The sequence below is a fragment of the Myotis lucifugus genome, unplaced genomic scaffold (genome assembly GCF_000147115.1).
Source record: "Myotis lucifugus unplaced genomic scaffold, Myoluc2.0 scaffold_100, whole genome shotgun sequence".
Lineage (NCBI taxonomy): Eukaryota > Metazoa > Chordata > Mammalia > Chiroptera > Vespertilionidae > Myotis > Myotis lucifugus.
In genome coordinates this window covers 3,631,752-3,651,887 of record NW_005871148.1, presented here as the reverse complement: position 1 = coordinate 3,651,887, position 20,136 = coordinate 3,631,752, and the positions used below count along the sequence as shown (strand labels likewise).

Below are 20,136 nucleotides of genomic sequence, written 5' to 3'. Positions count from 1 at the left end.
TCACCCACAGTACCCATCCTCACCCGTGTGCAGATGGCTCCCTTTCAGCCCAGTGAAGACCCCGAGGCATCTGCACAATAAGGCAGGGGCCTTGGATGTGCCACTGAAAATTCTCCTGATGCCACACGCCTGTGTGATTTGGCACTCGTCTGTCTCAATCCGGTGAAACAAGCAAGGAAACTCAGAACCAGACAATCCCAGTAATTGCCTTTATGGAGAACGTAGCCCTGCAATTTCATTCATTGACACCTTCCTTGCAGTCTTCTCTCCAACCTCTCACTCCATAACTGCTGCCCTCACTCCCAGGTCCAGGGGGTTCCAAGGAGGGGCTGCTCATTGGGAATGGAGACCCTGAGGACTCAGCGGCTTGGAGCCCACAGTAGAGCTCTCCATCAACCCTGAACTTGGGGAGATGTACCTGCCCGAGACCCTTTTCAAAGCAACAAGCCTTCAGGTAAGCAGATTTGTCCTTTTTAACCCATAATTCATATGAGAGTCAATCCAACTTGAGTACAGTACCAGCTGGCAAAAGAACAGAGCAGTGCAGCATGGGGACTGGGCTGGGTGCATCGGAGTGGAACCCCACAAGGATTTTTTATTGGTTGAACCTCAAAACCATTTATCTAAGGTCAAACAAATGAATCTTAGCATTTGGGTATTGAACCCGAATAGGAAAATAAAAACTCTTATGCAAATCAGCAGATGTTATTTTTGAGTTGAGGATCTGGGTTATTTTCATATTTGAATGGCAAGGCTGCCAGAGGCTGTGAGTGCACCTGGTGGGCAAGGCAGCGAGAGGACCAGATCAGACAGGCCATCTCCAGGAGGGTCAGCATTTTTCTCCTACTGCAGTGGTTTGGGGCTGATAATTCCCTTGGGAACTCAGTGGCTGTTACTCGGAGCCCTCGAGAGTGTACCTGTCTTAAGTTAAAAGTCAGGTATATCTGTGGCTCGGGGCCTATTCAGAGCTGTCACTAAAACCTTTCCACTAAGATGTCCATGATGAGATAAACTTCTGCTTTCCCATGCAGATTAGCATCCCTAAAAATAGGCCCACTGATCCTCATGGAGCCTTAGCTCTCAGGAGTACAGGACAGGAAAAAAGGTTGGGAACTCTGACATAACTTCAAGGAGAGAGACATTGGGTGTGTCACCCAGTGGCTAAAACTGGATGTTAAGGGATTCAGGAGACTCATACGCTCTATGGCACACTGAGCGGTTCAAGTCCCATTGGGCCACAACAACATGAAGGACAGACTAAAACACTCCTGTTGACAGAGTTCCCAGATGGACCCCAAGATTCCCAGCATCTGGGATACAGATCTTGTATCACTCCTCCCCTATTATTAGGACAAGACCTAATAATATGGGATAGCAGCACATTTGATTAAATTACCAAAGTGATCAGGTTATGCTACATTATATAAGACTTGTGTTTGTTTTTTTAAAAAATATATTTCTACCAGAGGCCTGGTGCATGAAATTAGTGCACAGGTAGGGTCCCTAGGCCTGGCCGGTGATCAGGGCTGATCGAGCCTTCCAGCTGCTGGCTGGGGCCTTCCTTCGTTCCGCATCACCTCTTGGTGGTCAGCACACATCATAGTGAGCAATCGAACTCTCCGTCTCCCAGTTGAACTCCCGAGGGGACAATTTGCATATTAGGCATATATATATATATATTATATATTATATATATATAATATATCTCAATGATTCTCTTTGATTTTAGAGAGGAAGGAAGAGGAAGAGATAGAAACATCAATGATAAAAGAGAATAATTGATTGGCTGTCTCCTGCATGCCCCTCACTGGGGATCGAGCCTGTAACCTGCGCATGTGCCCTGACCAAGAATCGAACCATGACCTCCTGGTTCATAGGTTGACGTTCAACCACTGAACCATACCGGCTGGGCTGTGAGACTTGTTTTTAGAAGAAGCAGAGGTTCCCTTGTTGGTTTTACGGAAGTAAGCTGCCATGTCTAGAAGCTGAGGAGCTGAGAGTGATCCCTGGAGGCCAGCCAACTAGAAAACGGGACCTCTTTCCTACAACCGAAAGGAACGGAACCCTGCCAACAGCCAGTGCGCGTAGAAGAGGACCCTGTGCCTCAGATGAGCCCAGAGCCATGGCTGACACCTCAATTTCAGCCTGGTCACGTTCTGAGCCAAAGACCCACCTCACCTGGGCCCCAAAGGAAATGTGAGATGATAAATTTGTGATGTGTTAGGCCACTAAATTTGTGGGAAATTTGTTACACAGCAATCGAAAACCAATGCAACACCCAACCTCCAGAATCCAACCACTGCTTCCTTTCCTAATCTCCCATCTGGCTCATCTGAGTAAAGTATACTCACTTTGAGGCTGGAGCACATCTAGGGCAATGGGGAATTCGTACTCTTTTTAACTTAGTAGTTCCACCTGTGATGTCATCTGCTTTATCGATGGCCACTGTTTCTTGTCTAGGGTGAGATTTACTAGTAACTGATACCACTAAGCTTGCCATTAGTTGGCGTCCAGGTGCAGTAGTGTGTGGCTAGCCCACAGGGAGGACGCATGGTGGTTCAGTAGAAAAAAAATACAGGTTTTGGAGTGAAGCAGACTTTAGATCAAACCCCAGCTTCTTTTCTCACAAACTGTGACTTTGGGCAGATTCCTTAATCCTCTTGAGCTTCAGTGTTCTCATCCATAAAATGGAGACAATACCAACCTCACAGTAGGGTGAGGATTAAATGCTATAACACATGTCCAAGACCAGGCAGTGTCTGCTAGAGCAGTCACTCGAGCAATGTGGGCCCATCCTGGTGTACCCCTTCCCATGAATGAAATCCCACAGGCTACCTGGGGGGGGAAACAGAGCTGGGGTGGGGGAGGGCCTCTGCCGTGTAGGTGTGAGGATGCATCGGGAGGCTGTGGGCTTTCTGGGGCGGCGATGACATGGGTGGTGGCCACGACACAGAGCTTGCTCGCCTTCAGCATGGCTCTGGCCCCTGAGCTGCTCTGTTGTTGAGGACGTCATTACATCTTCCAGGTCCACCCTCTCATTGTCCTCCTTTTCCCAAAGGGTTCGCAGTTCCTTTTTCTGCACAGAAGCCCTCTCCCCTCACCCGTTCCCAGCTCTCTCTAGACTCCCTGCCAACTTCGTGCAGGGAAACAAGCATACCACCAGGATCTCTGTGTACTTTCTTTTTTCCTAGATCTAAAGGCTTTCTGCTTGCTGGTTCACTCAGTCTTTTTATGAAAACTGAGGTGCAAAGAAATTAAGAAATAGCATTTAAAAAAATCAGCATAACAAACACACAACAGCTTTTGGGAGCCGCGGGGTCCCACTTGATGACCCTGCTTCCAGGTAGAGGGCGGGTGGTGACTGAGCAGTGTGATGAAGCGGGGGACAGGCAGTGAGGTGCCCTCGTCCCCTGGAGCCTGGGGGACCTGAGGTTTGCACCCCCTGACTGGCGGGGCTTGACAAGAGTGGGGCCAGCCAGGTCTGGATCTCGCCCAACAGGGGTGGGGCCAGCTGGGTCTGGGTCTCGTGCAATTTTGAGGCGCCATGGGTGGGCAGGGACTTGACTCTGGGTCCTGCGGTGCACCCCAGACTCTGACAGGAGGAAGATTTTCATATACATTTTATTAATTTTCTTTCATCTCTGACACTTCGATTATAGAGAAAGGGCAAATAGCAACATTAAAATATTTCCTCTAATTAATCCCCTTTTAATGTGTACGAATTTTGTGCACTGGGCCACTAGTATATATATATAAAATAATAAAACCAAAAAGTGCAGAAAAGCGGCAGTTCGGCAGTTCTCTGCTGAACATTTAAATGCTAGCACTTGTGTCTTTTGGAAGTGATGAGGGAATCTGCAGTCAGGAAGAATGCCAGGAAAGATGAGCGAAGTACCTGGGCCTCTGCAAGAATAATTTCCAGACAAAGCACGCCCAGGTTCAGTGTCGGGAAACGGAAGCAGCATATGCAAAATGCATGGCAGAGCTGAATTTCCAATTCACTACAGACATGCTTTGGAAACATGAAAGAGCTATTTTTAGTCCGGTGATTGATTAGGGTTGCTCTGGCAATAAGAAACACTTAGAACAAAACTAAATGCAAGCAAGTCTTAAAGAGAAAGGGACAAACAGGCTGAGCATTCCACCGTCAGTTTCTGGATGGTGCTGGAAACCCTGGCTGCAGTCTCCACACCGCAGAGGGAGAGGGGCTGGTGGCCGTGGAGAATGGGTGTGGGGCAGGAGTCTGAGGCTTGTGAAGTGTTCTGCACCCCAGAAGCATGCAGTGGCAAAACTTTTAGAAGGATGTACACCCTTCACTTTGAAGATCATCACTATTGTCATCCTATACCCGCATAGCACCCAGTGTATGGAGAAAACTGTACTCGAACAGGTATTACTCCCACCCTACACCAGTTTACCAAGTAAAATAAAATCATATATTCTTGCCCTAACCGGTTTGCCTCAGTGGATAGAGCGTCAGCCTGCGGACTGAAGGGTCCCAGGTTCGAGTCCAGTCAAGGGCATGTACCTTGGTTGTGGGCATATACCCAGTGGGGGTTGTGCAGGAGGCAGCTGATCGTTGTTTCTCTCTCATCGGTGTTTCTAACTCTCTATCCCTCTCCCTTCTTCTCTGTAAAAAAATCAATAAAATATATTTAAGAAAAAAAATCATATATTCTCTAACAGTGTATTTCTAAAACTTACCTAATAATGCCTCATCTAGTGGGCTTGCTAAAAACAGATTCCAGGCCCCTCTCCTGCTGATTTGCTGAGGGTTCCAGGTTCTCCTCATACGGCCCAGGTGTTTCTTAACCCCAGGAAGTTTTGGGTCAAAATCACGATCCAAGGTAACACTGTCAGCATTCTCCATGTCCAGTCTGGGCCAGACAGACATGACCCAACACTGAGGTTGTAATGATACTGTACTTACTAGCATCAGGCTCTGTTGGAAGTATTTGATATATAAGGTACATGAGTATTTCTAGTGTAGTTGAGTACTCAGTCGGGGGTTATGAGGGCTAAGGCACAGGCTTTGCTTCTCAGTATGCCCTGTGGCCACTGAGCAGAGAAAATAAGTGTGTGTGCATCTGTCAAATGATTGATGTCCTTGCTTCAAATAAACCCAAAGAAGGAAAACAGGAATTACCCGAAAGATAAACTGGAGAAATAATTATTTACTTTGGAAATTCAAAGTGATAATAGGATGGCTTAAGTTAGTTCCTACTGTGGAAGTGCTTTTAAATCCCTACCCAGAACTCCAGGAAGGGCATGAATTCTCAAGTGTAAAAAAATATGACAAATGAACAAGCGTTCATGACCACACTTTTGGTCCTATAAAAGACATGAACAACAAGTCCAACAGGAGAAGGTTGGTTAAGCACACTGTGGTAGACTCTAAGGCTATTAAAAAAGCAAAGTGTAAAACAGGATGATTCTATTTTTGTAAAAAGAGAAAAACACACACCCATCAATGGTTAATATATTACGCAGAAAAAAATAGAGAAATAGACATCAAAATATTATGGAGAACAGTGGGAATTATGGGGCCCTTTTATTTTCTATGCTATACATTTTTATAATGTTTGGATTTTACAATAAAAATCTATTTCCAGTAATCAGAAAAATTCAAATCCAATAAAAAAGTGAATAAACACATCAATTATATCCCAAATTCTATTATGTGTAATGGAAATCACAAGATGTTCTAAAAATTCTCTTAATTTTAGTCCACTTTAACTTAAAAAAGAGCATATTAAAAGAGCACTGATGCCGAAACCGGTTTGGCTCAGTGGATAGAGCGTCGGCCTGCGGACTGAAAGGTCCCAGGTTCGATTCCGGTCAAGGGCATGTACCTTGGTTGCGGACACATCCCCAGTGGGAGATGTGCAGGAGGCAGCTGATCGATGTTTCTCTCTCATCGATGTTTCTAACTCTCTATCCCTCTCCCTTCCTCTCTGTAAGAAATCAATAAAATATATTTAAAAAAAAAAAAAAAAAAAAGAGCACTGATAAGTAGATGGAGGAGGTAAAAATCCAGAAAGTTTGGCAATCACTACTTCAAGTGTTGTTCATGGAGTTTTAACACAGGGCAGGATCTGAGAGGTGACACAGTTCAATAGCTCAAGCTACATTTAAGTGACATCGGAATTTATTCTTCAAATAGAATGTTATGAAGCGACATGGTGGCCAGTGGGGCATGTCCAAGGAACCTCCTGGACCAAGAAAAGGAAAGTTTAAAAACCAGTGATTGAGCCCTATAACTCAATGCCTCATTCCAGATCACCAGCCGGTATCCTTCCATGTCTGAGGGCAAACTTTATATGGAGGCTTGGAATGAAGAAAGTTAAATGGAAGAGTTGAGAAGCTGGCCTGGGGTAGATGAAGTATTCATATGCTTTTAAAAGATCATTTCCTTTTAGCTTTCATCTGGAACTCAATGCATTCCTCCCTGGCCATCTTGTTCCGACTCCACGCAACACATGTTCCCTGCTATCAATTAAGCTCTATACAGACCTGACCTTTTCTCTAGTGGAATTCCCCTGAAGACATCGATTCTCTGGTACCGTATTCTTTGTTGTCATATTAAATGTAATCTAAGGCCATCCAGGGAATTTCAGTTTGAGATGGGATCATTAATAAAACTGGATTTGCAAATGTTCCATATCTCACTAACAAGAGACTTATACCCAGAATGCTCCATGGGACTAGGGAAGTCAGGCCTGGAGTGTAGGGTTTATTATTATCTAGGAATCCGGGCTGTGCTGTTTGTAAAACAGAGGATGGTCGGTGGTGAGTCTATATATAGAGGCAGTTGGTAGACACCTAGATCTTAAAGTATCTTTAAATTTATTCTTCATCAGGAGATTTTTATCCTTCCATTTTATTTTATTTTATTTTATTTTATTTAAATACTAGAGGCCCGGTGCACAAAAATTTGTGCATGGGGGGGGGGGTCCCCCAGCCCGGCCTGTGCCCTCTCACAGTCTGGGACCCCTCGGGAGATAACGACCTGCTGGCTTAGGCCTGCTCCCGGGTGGCAGAGGACACGCCCAATCCCTAAGTGCAGCCCCTGGTCAGGCTCAGAGCAGGGCCGATTGGGGAGTTGGGGCGCCGCCCCATCATGCACAGAGCAGGGCGGATCGGGAGGTTGCAATGCCACCCTCAGTCACGCTCAGGGTAGACTGATTGGGAGGTTGGGGCACCGCCCCCTGTTACACTCAAGGCAGGGTCGATGGGGAGGTTGCGGCGCCACCCCCTGTCACGCACAGAGCAGGGCCGATCAGGGGGTTGGGGCGCTGCCCCCTGTCACTCACAGAGCAGGGCCAATCAGGGGGTTGGGGCGCTGCTCCCTGTCACTCACAGAGCAGGGCCCATCAGGGGGTTGAGGAGCTTCCCCCTGTCACTCACAGAGTAGGGCTGATAGGGGAGCTGGGGCACCGCCCCCTGTCACACACAGAGCAGGGCGGATCAAGGGGTTGGGGCGCTGCACCCTGTCACACTCAGGGCAGGGCCGATGGAGAGGTTATGGCTCTACTCTGTCACACACAGAGCAGGGCCCATGGGGGCGGGGGGTTGGGGCACCGCACCCTGTCACACACAGAGCAGGGCCGATCAGGGGGTTGGTGCGCTGCACCCTGTCACACACAGAGCCGCAGGGCAATCGGGGGATTGGGGAGCTCCCCCCCATCAGGCACAGGGCTGATGAGGGGTTTGTGCGCTGCCCCGTCACGCTGACCCCGGTGCCGGGAGCCTCGCTGCTCCGCTGATCCCGGTGCCGGGAGGCATATTACCCTTTTACTATATAGAATAGAGGCCTGGTGCACGGGTGGGGGCTGGCTGGTTTGCCCTGAAGGGTGTCCTGGATCAGGGTGGGAGTCCCCACTGGGGTGCCTGGCCAGGCTGGCTGAGGGGCTGAGGGCTGTTTTCCCGCTGGCAGTTGACTAAAAGCTCCCAACCGCTCCTTGTTTTCTTTCTTTTTTTTTATTCTGGGCCAGCTTTAGCTCTGAGGCCTCGCTGCTGAAAACATGGATACAATGTTGCGGTCCGGGGCTGACTGAAAGCCGGTTTTTTTTAGCTTCTTATTTGCAACATAGTAATAGTTGCTTAGAGTTGCAGTTGAGAGGCCGGCAAGTGAGGCGGGGAACGTTGGAGTTCGCCGTCACTGGAGCAAGTAAGCCTCCCTGCTCGCTTCAGTGCATGGCTGCCGGCCGCCATCTTGGCTGACAGTTAATTTGCATAAGGATACGCTGATTAGCCAATGGGAAGGGTAGCGGTCGTACGCCAATTACCATGTTTCTCTTTTATTAGTGTAGATAGTTTTATTGATTTCAGAGAGGAAGGGAGAGAGAGAAACATCAATGATAGGAAAGAATCATCAATCAGCTGCCTTATGTACACCCTACACTGGGGATTGAGCCCGCAACCTGGGCATGTGCCATGACCGGGAATCGAACCATGACCTCCTGAGCCATGCTGGCCGGGCTATCCTTCCAGTTTGATAGAAAATTGGCCCTATAGTTATAAGGTAACATATGTAAAACTTTTCTTTTGTGCAGGGAATATCTTTAATACACATAACGATTTCAATAAGGTGTCTGTCTGTCTCCCATCTACTCAGAATCTCGATCATACAGGAAAAAATGCAAAGGAAATAACAGGAGATATTTAGGTTTCCTTGGCTGTTCTGGGTTCCGGGGGCCACATATGACTTTACCCACAGATAACGTGGGTAGTAAATAGTGACAGGGTAGTTGGGAAAAAAATGGCAAAGAACATAGTTCCAGAGAAGTGAGAAAAGGAACCCAAGTGGAGATGTTTTAAAAAGTAGAAGAATTTTAAAGCAAAGAACAGGAATTGCATGTAAATACTAGAGATGAGGATAAACCAGAGAAAATTTTTCCCAAATATAGGCAGCACAGGAAGAAAAATGTCTCCAAGAGCAGTGGACCAGGAAGAGAAGTGGGTGGGTTGAGAGGAAGGCAGAGCATGGAAATAGAGCAGGAAAACAGCTACGTGTAGTCCAGTCCACAGTGAGGAAATGAACATCAGCCTCTCGGCTGCTTCTCATCAGCCTGCACCCTGCACAGAAGCTTCTGTTCATTCAGTAGTTCATTCATTGATGGAGCCTCTTCCCATCCTCTGGCACGATGAGTAACAGCACCCACTGGAGAAGCAAGGCCAGGAGGGAGAGGGAGCAAATACATGAATGAAAGTATGTTTTCTCAATGGGGACACGGTTTGCTACCTCCACTTCCATGAAAATCAGGCAGAGAAACTAAGTTCAGGCTCATACAATGTAGGGCTGGACCTGTCCAGGCAGCAATAAGCAGAGGATGCTCATGAATACTGATGGCCACACACAATAAAGGCAGGACACGAATTTAAAGAGACAGGCAGGCCACATCAAATGAAAAAGAAATGCATGTAAATAATAGAGATGGGAACAAATTGATGTGACTTCCCAAATATACATTGGCATATGGCCAGTTTGGAAACCTCCAGATTCAGTTAAAAACTATAAGAATCTCCCTTTTAACCAGCTGGGCAAATTCCTCACTTAAATATATACTATCATGTAGTTCAGAGAATCATAGTGATTAGAAAGGTCAAAAGATATAGGGCAATTTTGCAATGACTTTATTTAATCACTAAAATTTAATATATTAGCATAACTATAGTTATGTGCATTTTATTTTATTTTTATAGCAATCTGCCCCACAAAATTTTTCCAGTTGTATTATTCTGACCTCACTAGCTTGAACACAACTCCATAGACATTAACAAACTGTAGAAGAGAAATCCAATTTTTAGGTGGAAAACAGAAAACAAGGAAAGGAGAATTCTCTGGTAAAATCTTCTATGGAAAATTCCTTTAAACAAATATTTTTTCTCTGATGATTGCCCTTTGTAAAGTCATTCTGAGTGATATTTAAAAATATAAACAATTTAAAAATGCTATGTTAGGATAGAGAAGCCTATTCTCTGTTCTCTCCCCCTCACCCCCTGCCCGCCCCCAGGCTGAATTAATTTTCTTTGAAGTACAAAGAGCCTGGGAACAGCTAGAGCAAATGGACATGGGATAAATCAGACAGACAACACTGACTGATGTTCCAAGGCTCCTGCTACACTAGGTACTCATCTACTGGGTTGCTGAGGTATGAAAACAAATTCCAGTCCTGCACAGGACCAAGGCACATCTGTGAATAAGCTGGGTTGCAAGTTGTTCACCCATACAAGCAGTTCATTTTCTGAAATAAGTCAGAATGCATAAGCTCAATGTCATCCTAATATGCCGCTGTCTTTGCTTTGTGGTCTAACAGAATCAGACGGCTTAAAAAGGAACTTACAGGTTCTAATTCTTTTTTTAAAAAAATATATTTTATTGATTTTTTACAGAGAGGAAGGGAGAGAGATAGAGAGAGTTAGAAACATCGATGAGAGAGAAACATTGATCAGCTGCCTTCTGCACACCTCCTACTGGGGATGTGCCCGCAACTCAGGTACATGCCCTTGACCGGAACCGAACCTGGGACCTTTCAGTCCGAAGGCCGACGCTCTATCCACTGAGCCAAACCGGTTTCGGCAGGTTCTAATTCTTTATAAAAAAAATTTCATTTGTTGGGAGTTCTTCAAAAACTGGCATTTGAGTAACAATAATCCTCAGGTGACATATTAGCCCACTTAAGTATTAGAGAAAAGTGACATTAACCAAAATATAACTGATCCACTGGCCTGGTTACTGAGCAAATCATGGCTCTGACCCTGAGAGAAGCTTCTGGAGTTCCCCTAAGTTTTAGAAGACTGGCTTTGAGAAATCCAAGGTCACAGGAACAAATAAGTGTGGCAAATGTTTCATGATACAGCTCCCTTTTGGAGATTCACAATATATGTTAGACTAATAAAGGCTCCGAGAAGTCCTACAATACCAAAAATCTGTTTAACTTTATATCCCAGTGTGTTTCCCTTACTTAATAGGCTATACACCGTCTTTATGATTGTTATAAATGGTACTAGAATGTTTCCATCTGAATTATCTTGAGCTCTGAAGATTTTTGAACTTGATCATTCTGGCTCCATTTAGGACACCAGCTTCATGCTATGATCCATGGCTCCACTGACTTCAACCATCTTCTCTAGGAAGGTCCTCTTCTGACCTAATTGCTATCTTGCTCATCAATGTCTCCAACTGGAGGACTTTCTTTGGCCTGGTCCTTAGCAGGTCCCAGCTCATATGTTCCCATTTCTAAGAAGGAATACTTTTCCTTTACCCCACACAAAATCATGTACTGCCCTGGATATTCAGTTAATTGTGATGTAAGTGAATTTCCTACTCGCCCTGGCCAGTGTGGCTCAGTTGGTTAGTGTTGCTCATGCACTGAAGGGTCACAGTTTCAATTCCTGGTCAGGGCACATACCAATTGATGTGTCTCTCTCACACTGATGTTTCTCTCTCTCCCTTCTCCCTCTAGAATCGATGAGAAAAAAGTTACTTCCTATTCTTCTAACCCCCATCACAACCTCTGGTTTCATGATCCCAAAGAAGAAACACTTAGGGACCTTCATTCTCGTAGCTGACAGAGTCATTGAGATGGACCAATTGACCTCTAATTTCCTTCCAGACATGACTAAGCTTAGAGTTCTGGCGTAATAATGTATCTTCCCTGGACTTGTACCTATTTCCTAGTTTGGTAATAACCCTTAGCGGGATCTCAGCGGAAGGAAAAGAGGGCTGGAGAGTAATGGTCATCAGCACCCATCAGCTCTTTCAATTATCAGGGAAGCTGATGAGGCCAAGATTGCAAGTGGAATTCCTGTCCAGGACAGCTAGCTGCTTTCAGAAAAATACCTCAATCGATTGCCACTCCTGGGAAAATAACCTGAGTTCATCTAGGGCCGTGGTCGGCAAACTGCAGCTCGCGAGTCACATGCGGCTCTTTGGCCCCTTGAGTGTGGCTCTTCCTAAACCTTAGGAGTACCCTAATTAAGTTAATAACAATGTACCTACCTATATAGTTTAAGTTTAAAAAATTTGGCTCTCAAAAGAAATTTCAATCGTTGTACTGTTGATATTTGGCTCTGTTGACTAATGAGTTTGCCGACCACTTATCTAGGGTGACTGATGGCCCATCCCTAGCTGTGAGCAGCCCTGATTCTTCCAGGCTCAATAAAACCAACCCTGAATGGCCCCATCTCTCATTATGGCTCAGTACTGTTTGAGGTTCTCATTCAAGAGTCATTTCCTTAGAAGGGGTCGGTCAATGGGGAAGAAAATGGGTCACCTGTAATACTTTCAACAATAAAGATTAATTTTTAAAAAACAGCCATCTCCTTCTTCCCGGTCTATTACAATTCACTTTTTCTACCTCTTTTAACTAAATAATTTAAATGCTGGGTAACACTGGACAACCCACACCTACCTTTGCTCCCTGGGTAACGGCCAGCTATTCTAACAGAAAGGGCTTCCCATGCGTCATCACCTCTCCTGCAAATTCTTATTAAAAGAAGTTTTGGTGGGCCCTGGTCAATAGCTCCGGTAGTTAGAATGTCATTCCGATATGCCAAGATTGCAGGTTCAATCCCTCTCAGGGCACATGCAAGAATCAACTCATGGATGTATAGATAAGTGGAACAAATCGATGTTTCTCTCTCCTCCTCTCTCTAAAAATCAATCAATAAAAATTTTAAAAAAGAAAATGAAGTGGTGAGAGAAAGGCAACTGAATTGCTTTTAAAAAAAAAGATGTTTTGGTGGAATAGGATGGTCATAACAGAATATATATAATATTCTAGGTCACTCCTATCGACTTACTATAGCTTAGGTTGTCAAATTCTTACAAATGAGAAGAAAATCCGTTTCTTCCCCCTCCATTGTTACCGAGGCTGAATCGATGCTGCTGAGCTATGTCCATGCTCCAGCGCTGCCTTTTTTTAGCCCGAGAAAAACAAAGTCAGCTGCTCTGGAAGGCAGCCAGGCTCCTCGGGCACCTTCCTTTGTGACTTTTCAAACTTCAGAAGGACCAGCAGGTTCTGAAGGTCTCTTAGATGGCCTGTCCTCTGGAGAACTGTCGTTGTGTAGTTCTTTGTTTATTGTATAATTAAGATTTTTTCCTACAACCAAGCTAAAGATAAATTTTTCCATTTCCTGGGCAAATCACATTTCCACATAATCCTAAACACAGGCAGTCACTCACTGTGATGAAGCTTGAATGTCTTTATAACTGTGATCATGTGGAAACCCTAGATGATGACCCTAAATAGAAAGTTCTCGTGGCTGGATTTTGTCACAAATGAGGGCAGCATGAGGTCTCAGTAATAGGCTGGAGAGTCACATAGAAGACCGAGGGGAGCCTAGGAATAGACAAACATTGCTCTGGGCTAATCCTATGAAAAGAGACACCACTCTGGCTTCCCTGAGGGAGGGGTAGGGCGGGGTGACCCAAATTGGAAGTCTGACATCGGGGAAGTTGTGCTTTGGGGCACAGACAGGAAATATAAAGCTTGGAATGACATCAAGAAGAGCTATTTAGGATTAAAGGATCAGGGGATAAAGAGTCCACTGAAAAAGCATTTAAAACAGGAAAAAAGATGAAGACAATAGAAAACATCTGCTGTAAATCCTGGGCGCAGACCCTGTGGACACAGCGGAGCCGGAGTCACTGGGAAGGAGTGCACCTGCAGCCAGAGAGAGAAGCCCAGACTCCCCCAGCCACTGGAGTGAGAAAGAAAAGCTGTCCTATATTTGGGATGGAAAACAAAAGTGGATTAGTTGCTTCCCTGTGGAGAATGAAATGTGGACCTTGAACTGACATTCAGAGCTGCCCTGCCCTGGCCTCCATGTGTCCAGGCGGCCAGGATCCAGTGACATCACTTAAGCTACTGGGCCTGGAATGAGCATGGTATGTAAGAATTGTGGGCCCACTCTCAAATTCAGGTTGAAGCCTAACCCCCAATGTGATGATATTTGGAGATGGGGTCTATGGGAGGTGATGAGGTCATGAGAGTGGGGCCCTCATGATGGGATTAGTGCCCTTATAACAACAGAATAGGAAGCTTGCTTTTTTTCTCTCTGCTGTGTAAGGACACAGCAAGAAGGTGGCTTTAGGCCAGCGGTTCTCAACCTGTGGGTCGCGACCCCTTTGGGGGTCGAACGACCCTTTCACAGGGGTCGCCTAAGACCATTGGAAAACACATATATAATTACATATTGTTTTTGTGATTAATCACTATGCTTTAATTATGTTCAATTTGTAACAATGAAATTGGGGGTCACCACAACATGAGGAACTATATTAAAGGGTCTCGGCATTAGGAAGGTTGAGAACCACTGCTTTAGGCAAATCAGGAAGAGGGCCCTCACCAGAAACCGAAGCAGCCAATACCTTGATTTTGAACTTCCAGCCTCCAGATGTGAGAAATACACGTCTGTTGTTTAAGCCACCCAGTTTGTGGAATTTATTTTATTTTATTTTATTTTATTTTTTTTTTAGTTTGTGGAATTTATTATGCATCTCAAGCAGACTAAGACCCAACACCCCCCCCCCCCACCCCCCTGCATCAAGTGCCCATACCTGGGTTGCAGGTTTAATCCCCAGCTCTGGTCAGGGAGTGTGTGTGTGTGAGACAACTAATCTCTCAATATCTCTCTCTCTCTCTCTCCTTCCCTCCCTCTCTTTCACTCTCTCTAAAAAAATCAATGGAAAAAATATCTTTGGGGGAGGATTAACAAAAAACCCCCACAAAAGACCAAAAACTCAACTCCATCACAGTTCAGTTAACCATTTTCTTTTCTTTTTTCTTTTTTTTTTACTACCATTTTCTTGTTATGACAGTCTGACCTGTTGGCCGCTGGGGAAATGATACAATGAAAATACCACAACACAATGTGTCATAGGATCCTTTTTTAAAAATGGAAATAATGACTCCAGAGGCTCTTAGAACAAGAAGAAATTAAATGGCTTTTATCAAGCCACTGAGATGGTCCAATCCAGAGCCCTGAGTAAAATAGTTTGAATGTAGTCTTTCTAGTTTCAAGGTTCTCCTGTAAGGGATAAGGCCACCCCCTTTAGGTATAAACCCTACCTTCCATTGATAACAAGCATCATCTCTTTAATACCATGTTTCTAGAAGCTGTTCTGTTATAGTGAACTATCACAAGTAGAACAGCCAAGCTATTTAAAAATGCAAGCAAAGATAATTATGCAAAGTAACTCTCAAGGCATTTTAAATTAACATTCATATTCTGGAACAAATGAAAACAGGTTATTGCATTATATATAACTATGTAATAGCCAACATTTAAATATTTCTGATTCTGAATTATTCCTCTATATTTTTATTAAATTGGTAAGATGAGAAATACAAGGGGAGTCCCAATTAATCTACTGATCATATGCTGAATATTTCAAAATGATTAAATAAAACTTACTGTGTATTCTGGTCCCAGATGTTCATTTGGAAAAAAGGGGAAAAAAGAGAGAGAGAAAAAAAATGATGATTTAGACCACACTTATATGCAATAGAAAACCACAGAACTAACATATACTAGTGCATTATAATTATTAAAAATGTGGTAAAGAAACCTTCCAAAATTAAACTTTTATAAATATTAAATGCTTCATGTTTGCTCTTGAAATTCTTTCATATGGTACTTTGGTGGTTGGTCTGATAAGGACTGTAAGACAATTCAATTAGCCTACGGGTTTGTGGCTAATTAAAAACCAAAGAGTTGGCATTATAAAAGCAAAATTAAAGACTAATAATTCCAGTAGAGCAATTCATTAACCACACAGGCAATCTTTTAAGTGGAAAAGCAGCTCTCAGAACCAATAAGAAGAGCTTGTTATGATGATATTGAAGTGGGATCTTGAATTTTCATGTGTTTGAGGGCAGGAATGAAACCTTCTAAATTTTCTGGCCACAGTTTCTAGTTCAGTATCGGCATAGATATGTCCTATGCTGTAGTATAGGACAGAGAGACCTGACAGACTCTTTTACATAAATTATAGCCAAGGTGTTCTTTGGGGGGTGGGAGAGGGGGTGCTGTAAAACAAATAAGTCAAAATAAACCACACCCCCAAATTACTTGAGAAATCACTTTAAGAAGGCAAGTGAAATGGCTTAGCTTAACACCCCCACCCCCTTCTAGGAAAAGCGAAGACTTGAAAGGACGGTACAGTACGAGTCTCCCACGTCTCTGCTGGGATAACAAACCTGAAATCAGTGAAATCTGACCATGTGATGTCTTAGTGCTACATGTAACATACCGGCTGCACAAAGGACTTACCTGTAATTGTGTAGGGATAATAGTTCCAAGCCTTCTCTGTAACATAAAATATTTTGGGAACAACAGCTCTGGCCCAACTCGGCAGTTTGCTAAGAGGAAAGAAAGAAAGAAAAAGAAAAGACCATCAGAGTCTGTCAGTGCCTTGCTGTGCTGCCCTGTCTTTCTGGATGAATTGACTGCTAGAGAGCGGAGGAGTCCTGAGGCAGCCCTTCTCTCCGCAGCCACCCTTCCCATCCCTCTGGTCTTCCCACAGTTTGTGGTTTTCTGTGCATATTCACCTGCTCCTCAAATGGGTGAAGGCAGAAGGTTACAGCCCGGTGTGGCGTACCTCATAGGACTGGAAGTCTGTCCTCTTAGATCTGATTTACAAGGACATGAGAATTCAGTGGCTGGGAGGTGCTATGTTTAAAGTGTTTGGCCAGCCTGGTCTTTGTCTACTAGGAGTATAGGGCGGGAGAAGTAGTATGAAGGTATGTTTAAACGACAATATGGGACAGGGGGTGAGGGGGGAGCAAATGTTAAAGCCAGATGTCAGCTTAACAATCCAAATGAGCCATGTTTTTTGAAAGTGGACTAAAGCAACAGAGAGTAGCAACTTCAGAGATGCGAAGAGAAACATAATATAACCCCTTCATGACTATAGGGTTGACTGCGTCTTCCCTCAAGGACGTATCCACCTCCTAACCTGTGAATTTAACCTGATTTGAAAATAGAGTTTTTGCAAGACAAAGTCTCCCTAGGTTTGAGAAGGCCATGTGAAGACGGAGGTGGAGACTGTTTGGAGGGATGCAGCTACAAGCCAAGGACTGCCACACATACCCCAAGTCCAAAGAGAGGCAGGAAACAGATTCTCCCTCAGAGCCTTGCTGATGGAGAAGGAATCAGCCCTGCTGATGCCTGGGTTTTAGACTTCTGGCTTCCAGAAAAGTGAGAGGATACATTTGTATTGTTTCCAGCCACCCAGTTTTGGCAATTTGCTGCTGCAGCCTTACAAAACAAATATGACAGAGCGATGCCTCTGGAGCAGGGACCCAGGCAGGCATGTAAAGAAAACAGATTCTTTAAACAGAGAAAACCCAAGCGCACAGGTCCCAACACCTTTTGTAAACCAAGGGCTAATTAAGTTTTGTTTCCCTTCAGAGGCAAATTCCACAGCAAAGGACAGGCCTAGAGAATTTCTTAAATATTGTATTTAAATATACAGTATTATATATTCCTTAAATATGCCTGCACGATTTTATTTCCCCTCAGCAGTACACCCTGGGGTTTTCTGTCTTTCCTATTCTGGTGCCTACAGCTGGGGTCTGGGACGCCGATGTCTAGCAGTACATCAGACCAGCGAGATGATGCAGGCGCGCAGCTCCTCAGGGCTGCATGTTGGCAATAAAGAACACCACGAGGCAGTTTTAAATTCCAAGCTGATAGAGCTAGGAAAGGGGGTGGGGAGAGAATCACGCTTCCAGAATCCCAAATCCCTAATCCCTCTGGACATGGAATTCAATGACAACCAGGGCCAGTAAAATACTGTGTACCTTGAATGTCTCCTCAAATTGTTTCTCCTGTTTCTGACAGTATCCAGGACTTGCTCTTTAAAAGACAAATGTGTATTTTCAATGGTTGGCTGGTTGGATCTAACCCAAAGCTCTGGGCCATTTCTCAGGGTTAAAACAAAGGGAAGATGAAAGCTCCCCTGAGCCAGGTGACTGTGACGAAGCCCACTGCTTCAGGTGGGCCGTGGAGAGAGAGCCGGAGCAGCTTCAGAATTCACATAACCATCCTTCTTGCTGCTCTAATGCAGAACGCCTCACTCCTAGAAAATCATCTCTGCGGTAACTGCTCATTTACCTTACGCTCACACCGCTCAAAAGGAAGGCTGCTTCCCGACAGGCGTTTTTATAGCTTCTGCCTGTGATTTATTCTTTAAGTGGGAGCACACTGGGGCTGATGTCCTGTGTGGGTCATAAGCAAAACTTCCCCTGTGTTCCCTCCTCTTTGCCCCCAATTCCAGAGCGATATGGCGATTAGTATATGGCGATTAGTACAGGGAGGGTGGATTCTACTCACAGGCAAGACCCCAAAGTAGGCGAGGCATTGTTTAGCTTAGACAAAGCATCTATGACTCCCTACCAGCACTGGGGCCCCCCTATTCACTGTCTTCCTTGGGAGCGGTGATCCATCTACACTGCACCCCTCCTCAGATCCATTAGGCTCCTCAGGCATGCCCCTCTGAGACCCAAGTTCCCTTCCTCCACAGCTCATTCCCTGTATCATTTAATAAGCCTCCCAGCATAAGCACATTCCTAAGCAGCAATCATTTTCTGGAAGGAACATGAAAGACACTGGCGATTTTCCATTCACATGGAGACTATTCCCATTTGTGTAAATGGTCAGGACTCTAGAGTCTAGGATCCTTATTTTAGCTGATTCATTCACCAGCTCTTGCAGGATACACAGCCCTGTAGTCAATTACCTTTTCCAGTGAGACACCCTAAAAAACACAATCCTTCAGCCAAGATGGTTGGTATGATTTTATGCGACTGTTCTAATTAGTGTGGGAGGGAGGCCCTTCTGGTGCGAGTCATTTACCGGGCCAGGCGCAGGAGGCTTCTGTGACGAGTTCTCTGATACTTCAGTTTAAATATTTTTAAGCCCATGAACAGACCTTCTCTCAGACCCCAATTTCCCCAGAGCACATCATTATTCAAATCATTCTGGTCTGAGAAAGTAAAATTTAGTTTTCCCTGCAGTAATGATTTATCAGGGCTGCAAGCAAAAATGGAATTAAATTAGTCCCCACTGTTGCTGTCACTTTCACGATGTATCCTGTCACACCGCCTACAGTTCTAAGGAGACGTCTGTCATTCAAGCACACTACTAGGTGTCAAACAAGAACCTCTCTTCCCAGAAAGGCGGCATGGTTCCAAGCATGTCCTCCTGGTCCGCTGGCCAGGACCGAAGCTCCCCATGGCCCCTCTCACCACGACCCAGGTTTAGAGACACTGAGGGAAAAGATGGGCGTTTGTCCCTAAAGCCTTTACCATAATGCAAAGCATGCTGCTGTGAAATGATACCAAGTTTCCCAAAGGCCTTTGTGGAAGACAGACTTTTCAAGACGTTTGGTTTCTTACTTTGAAACTTTAGTATGATGTAGAACGCATCGGCGACACAGCTGGGTGACCAACTCTTCCCGGTTTGCATGGACTGCCCTGGTTTTAGCGCTGGAAGTCCCACAGGCTAAATTCCTCAGTCCTGGGCAAACCGGGAAGAGTCATCCTAAAGCAGCAATTCTCAATGGCAGGTGGGGGTTGGGATTTTGCAGCCCCCTTGGGCGGGGGGGGGGGGGACATTTGATAAAGTCTGGAAACATTTCTGGTGATCACGACTGGGAGGGGTGGGTGGAGGGATGCTGCTGCTGTCTAGAGGCCCAGGATGCTGCCCAATATCCTACAATGCACAGAACAGTGCCCACAACAAAGAACTATCTGGCCCCAATATGAACAGTGCCAAGACTGAGAAACCCAGCCTGGACCTAAGTGAATGTAGTCACTGCAGCCTTCATACATTCTCCAGGTTTCCCTGAATCACAACTGACCCGAGAAGAAGGCCCCATAGGCAGGCATAATCTGAACACTCGGGTTAAAAGTGTTTACCTCTTTCATAAAGAATTTATGAAACTGAAACATAAACATCCCGCTCCATTAGAAGCTTCTGGTACTTTATAATCCAGATTATCACCGCGTTTCCTCATGACATATAATCTCACTTCACAATTAATGCACATTGGGGAATATTGGGCCCCAGGAGGTACTAAACATCATTAGGCCAAATGTGATCTAAGTGGAGTCTAATCTAATT

General features: G+C 44.9%; 1 protein-coding gene across 2 annotated transcripts in view; it reads right to left on the bottom strand.

Moving 5' to 3' along the window:
* Positions 1-20,136, bottom strand: part of PITPNC1 (phosphatidylinositol transfer protein, cytoplasmic 1) — a 208,182-nt gene that overhangs the window by 74,576 nt on the left and 113,470 nt on the right. For both annotated transcript variants that reach the window (XM_006092435.3, XM_006092437.3), the window contains exons 3-4: positions 16,282-16,370; positions 15,424-15,431 (exon numbers count right to left, since the gene is read on the bottom strand). In XM_006092435.3, coding sequence (XP_006092497.1) covers positions 15,424-15,431; positions 16,282-16,370 — 97 coding nt within the window. The remainder of the gene's footprint in view (positions 1-15,423; positions 15,432-16,281; positions 16,371-20,136) is intronic.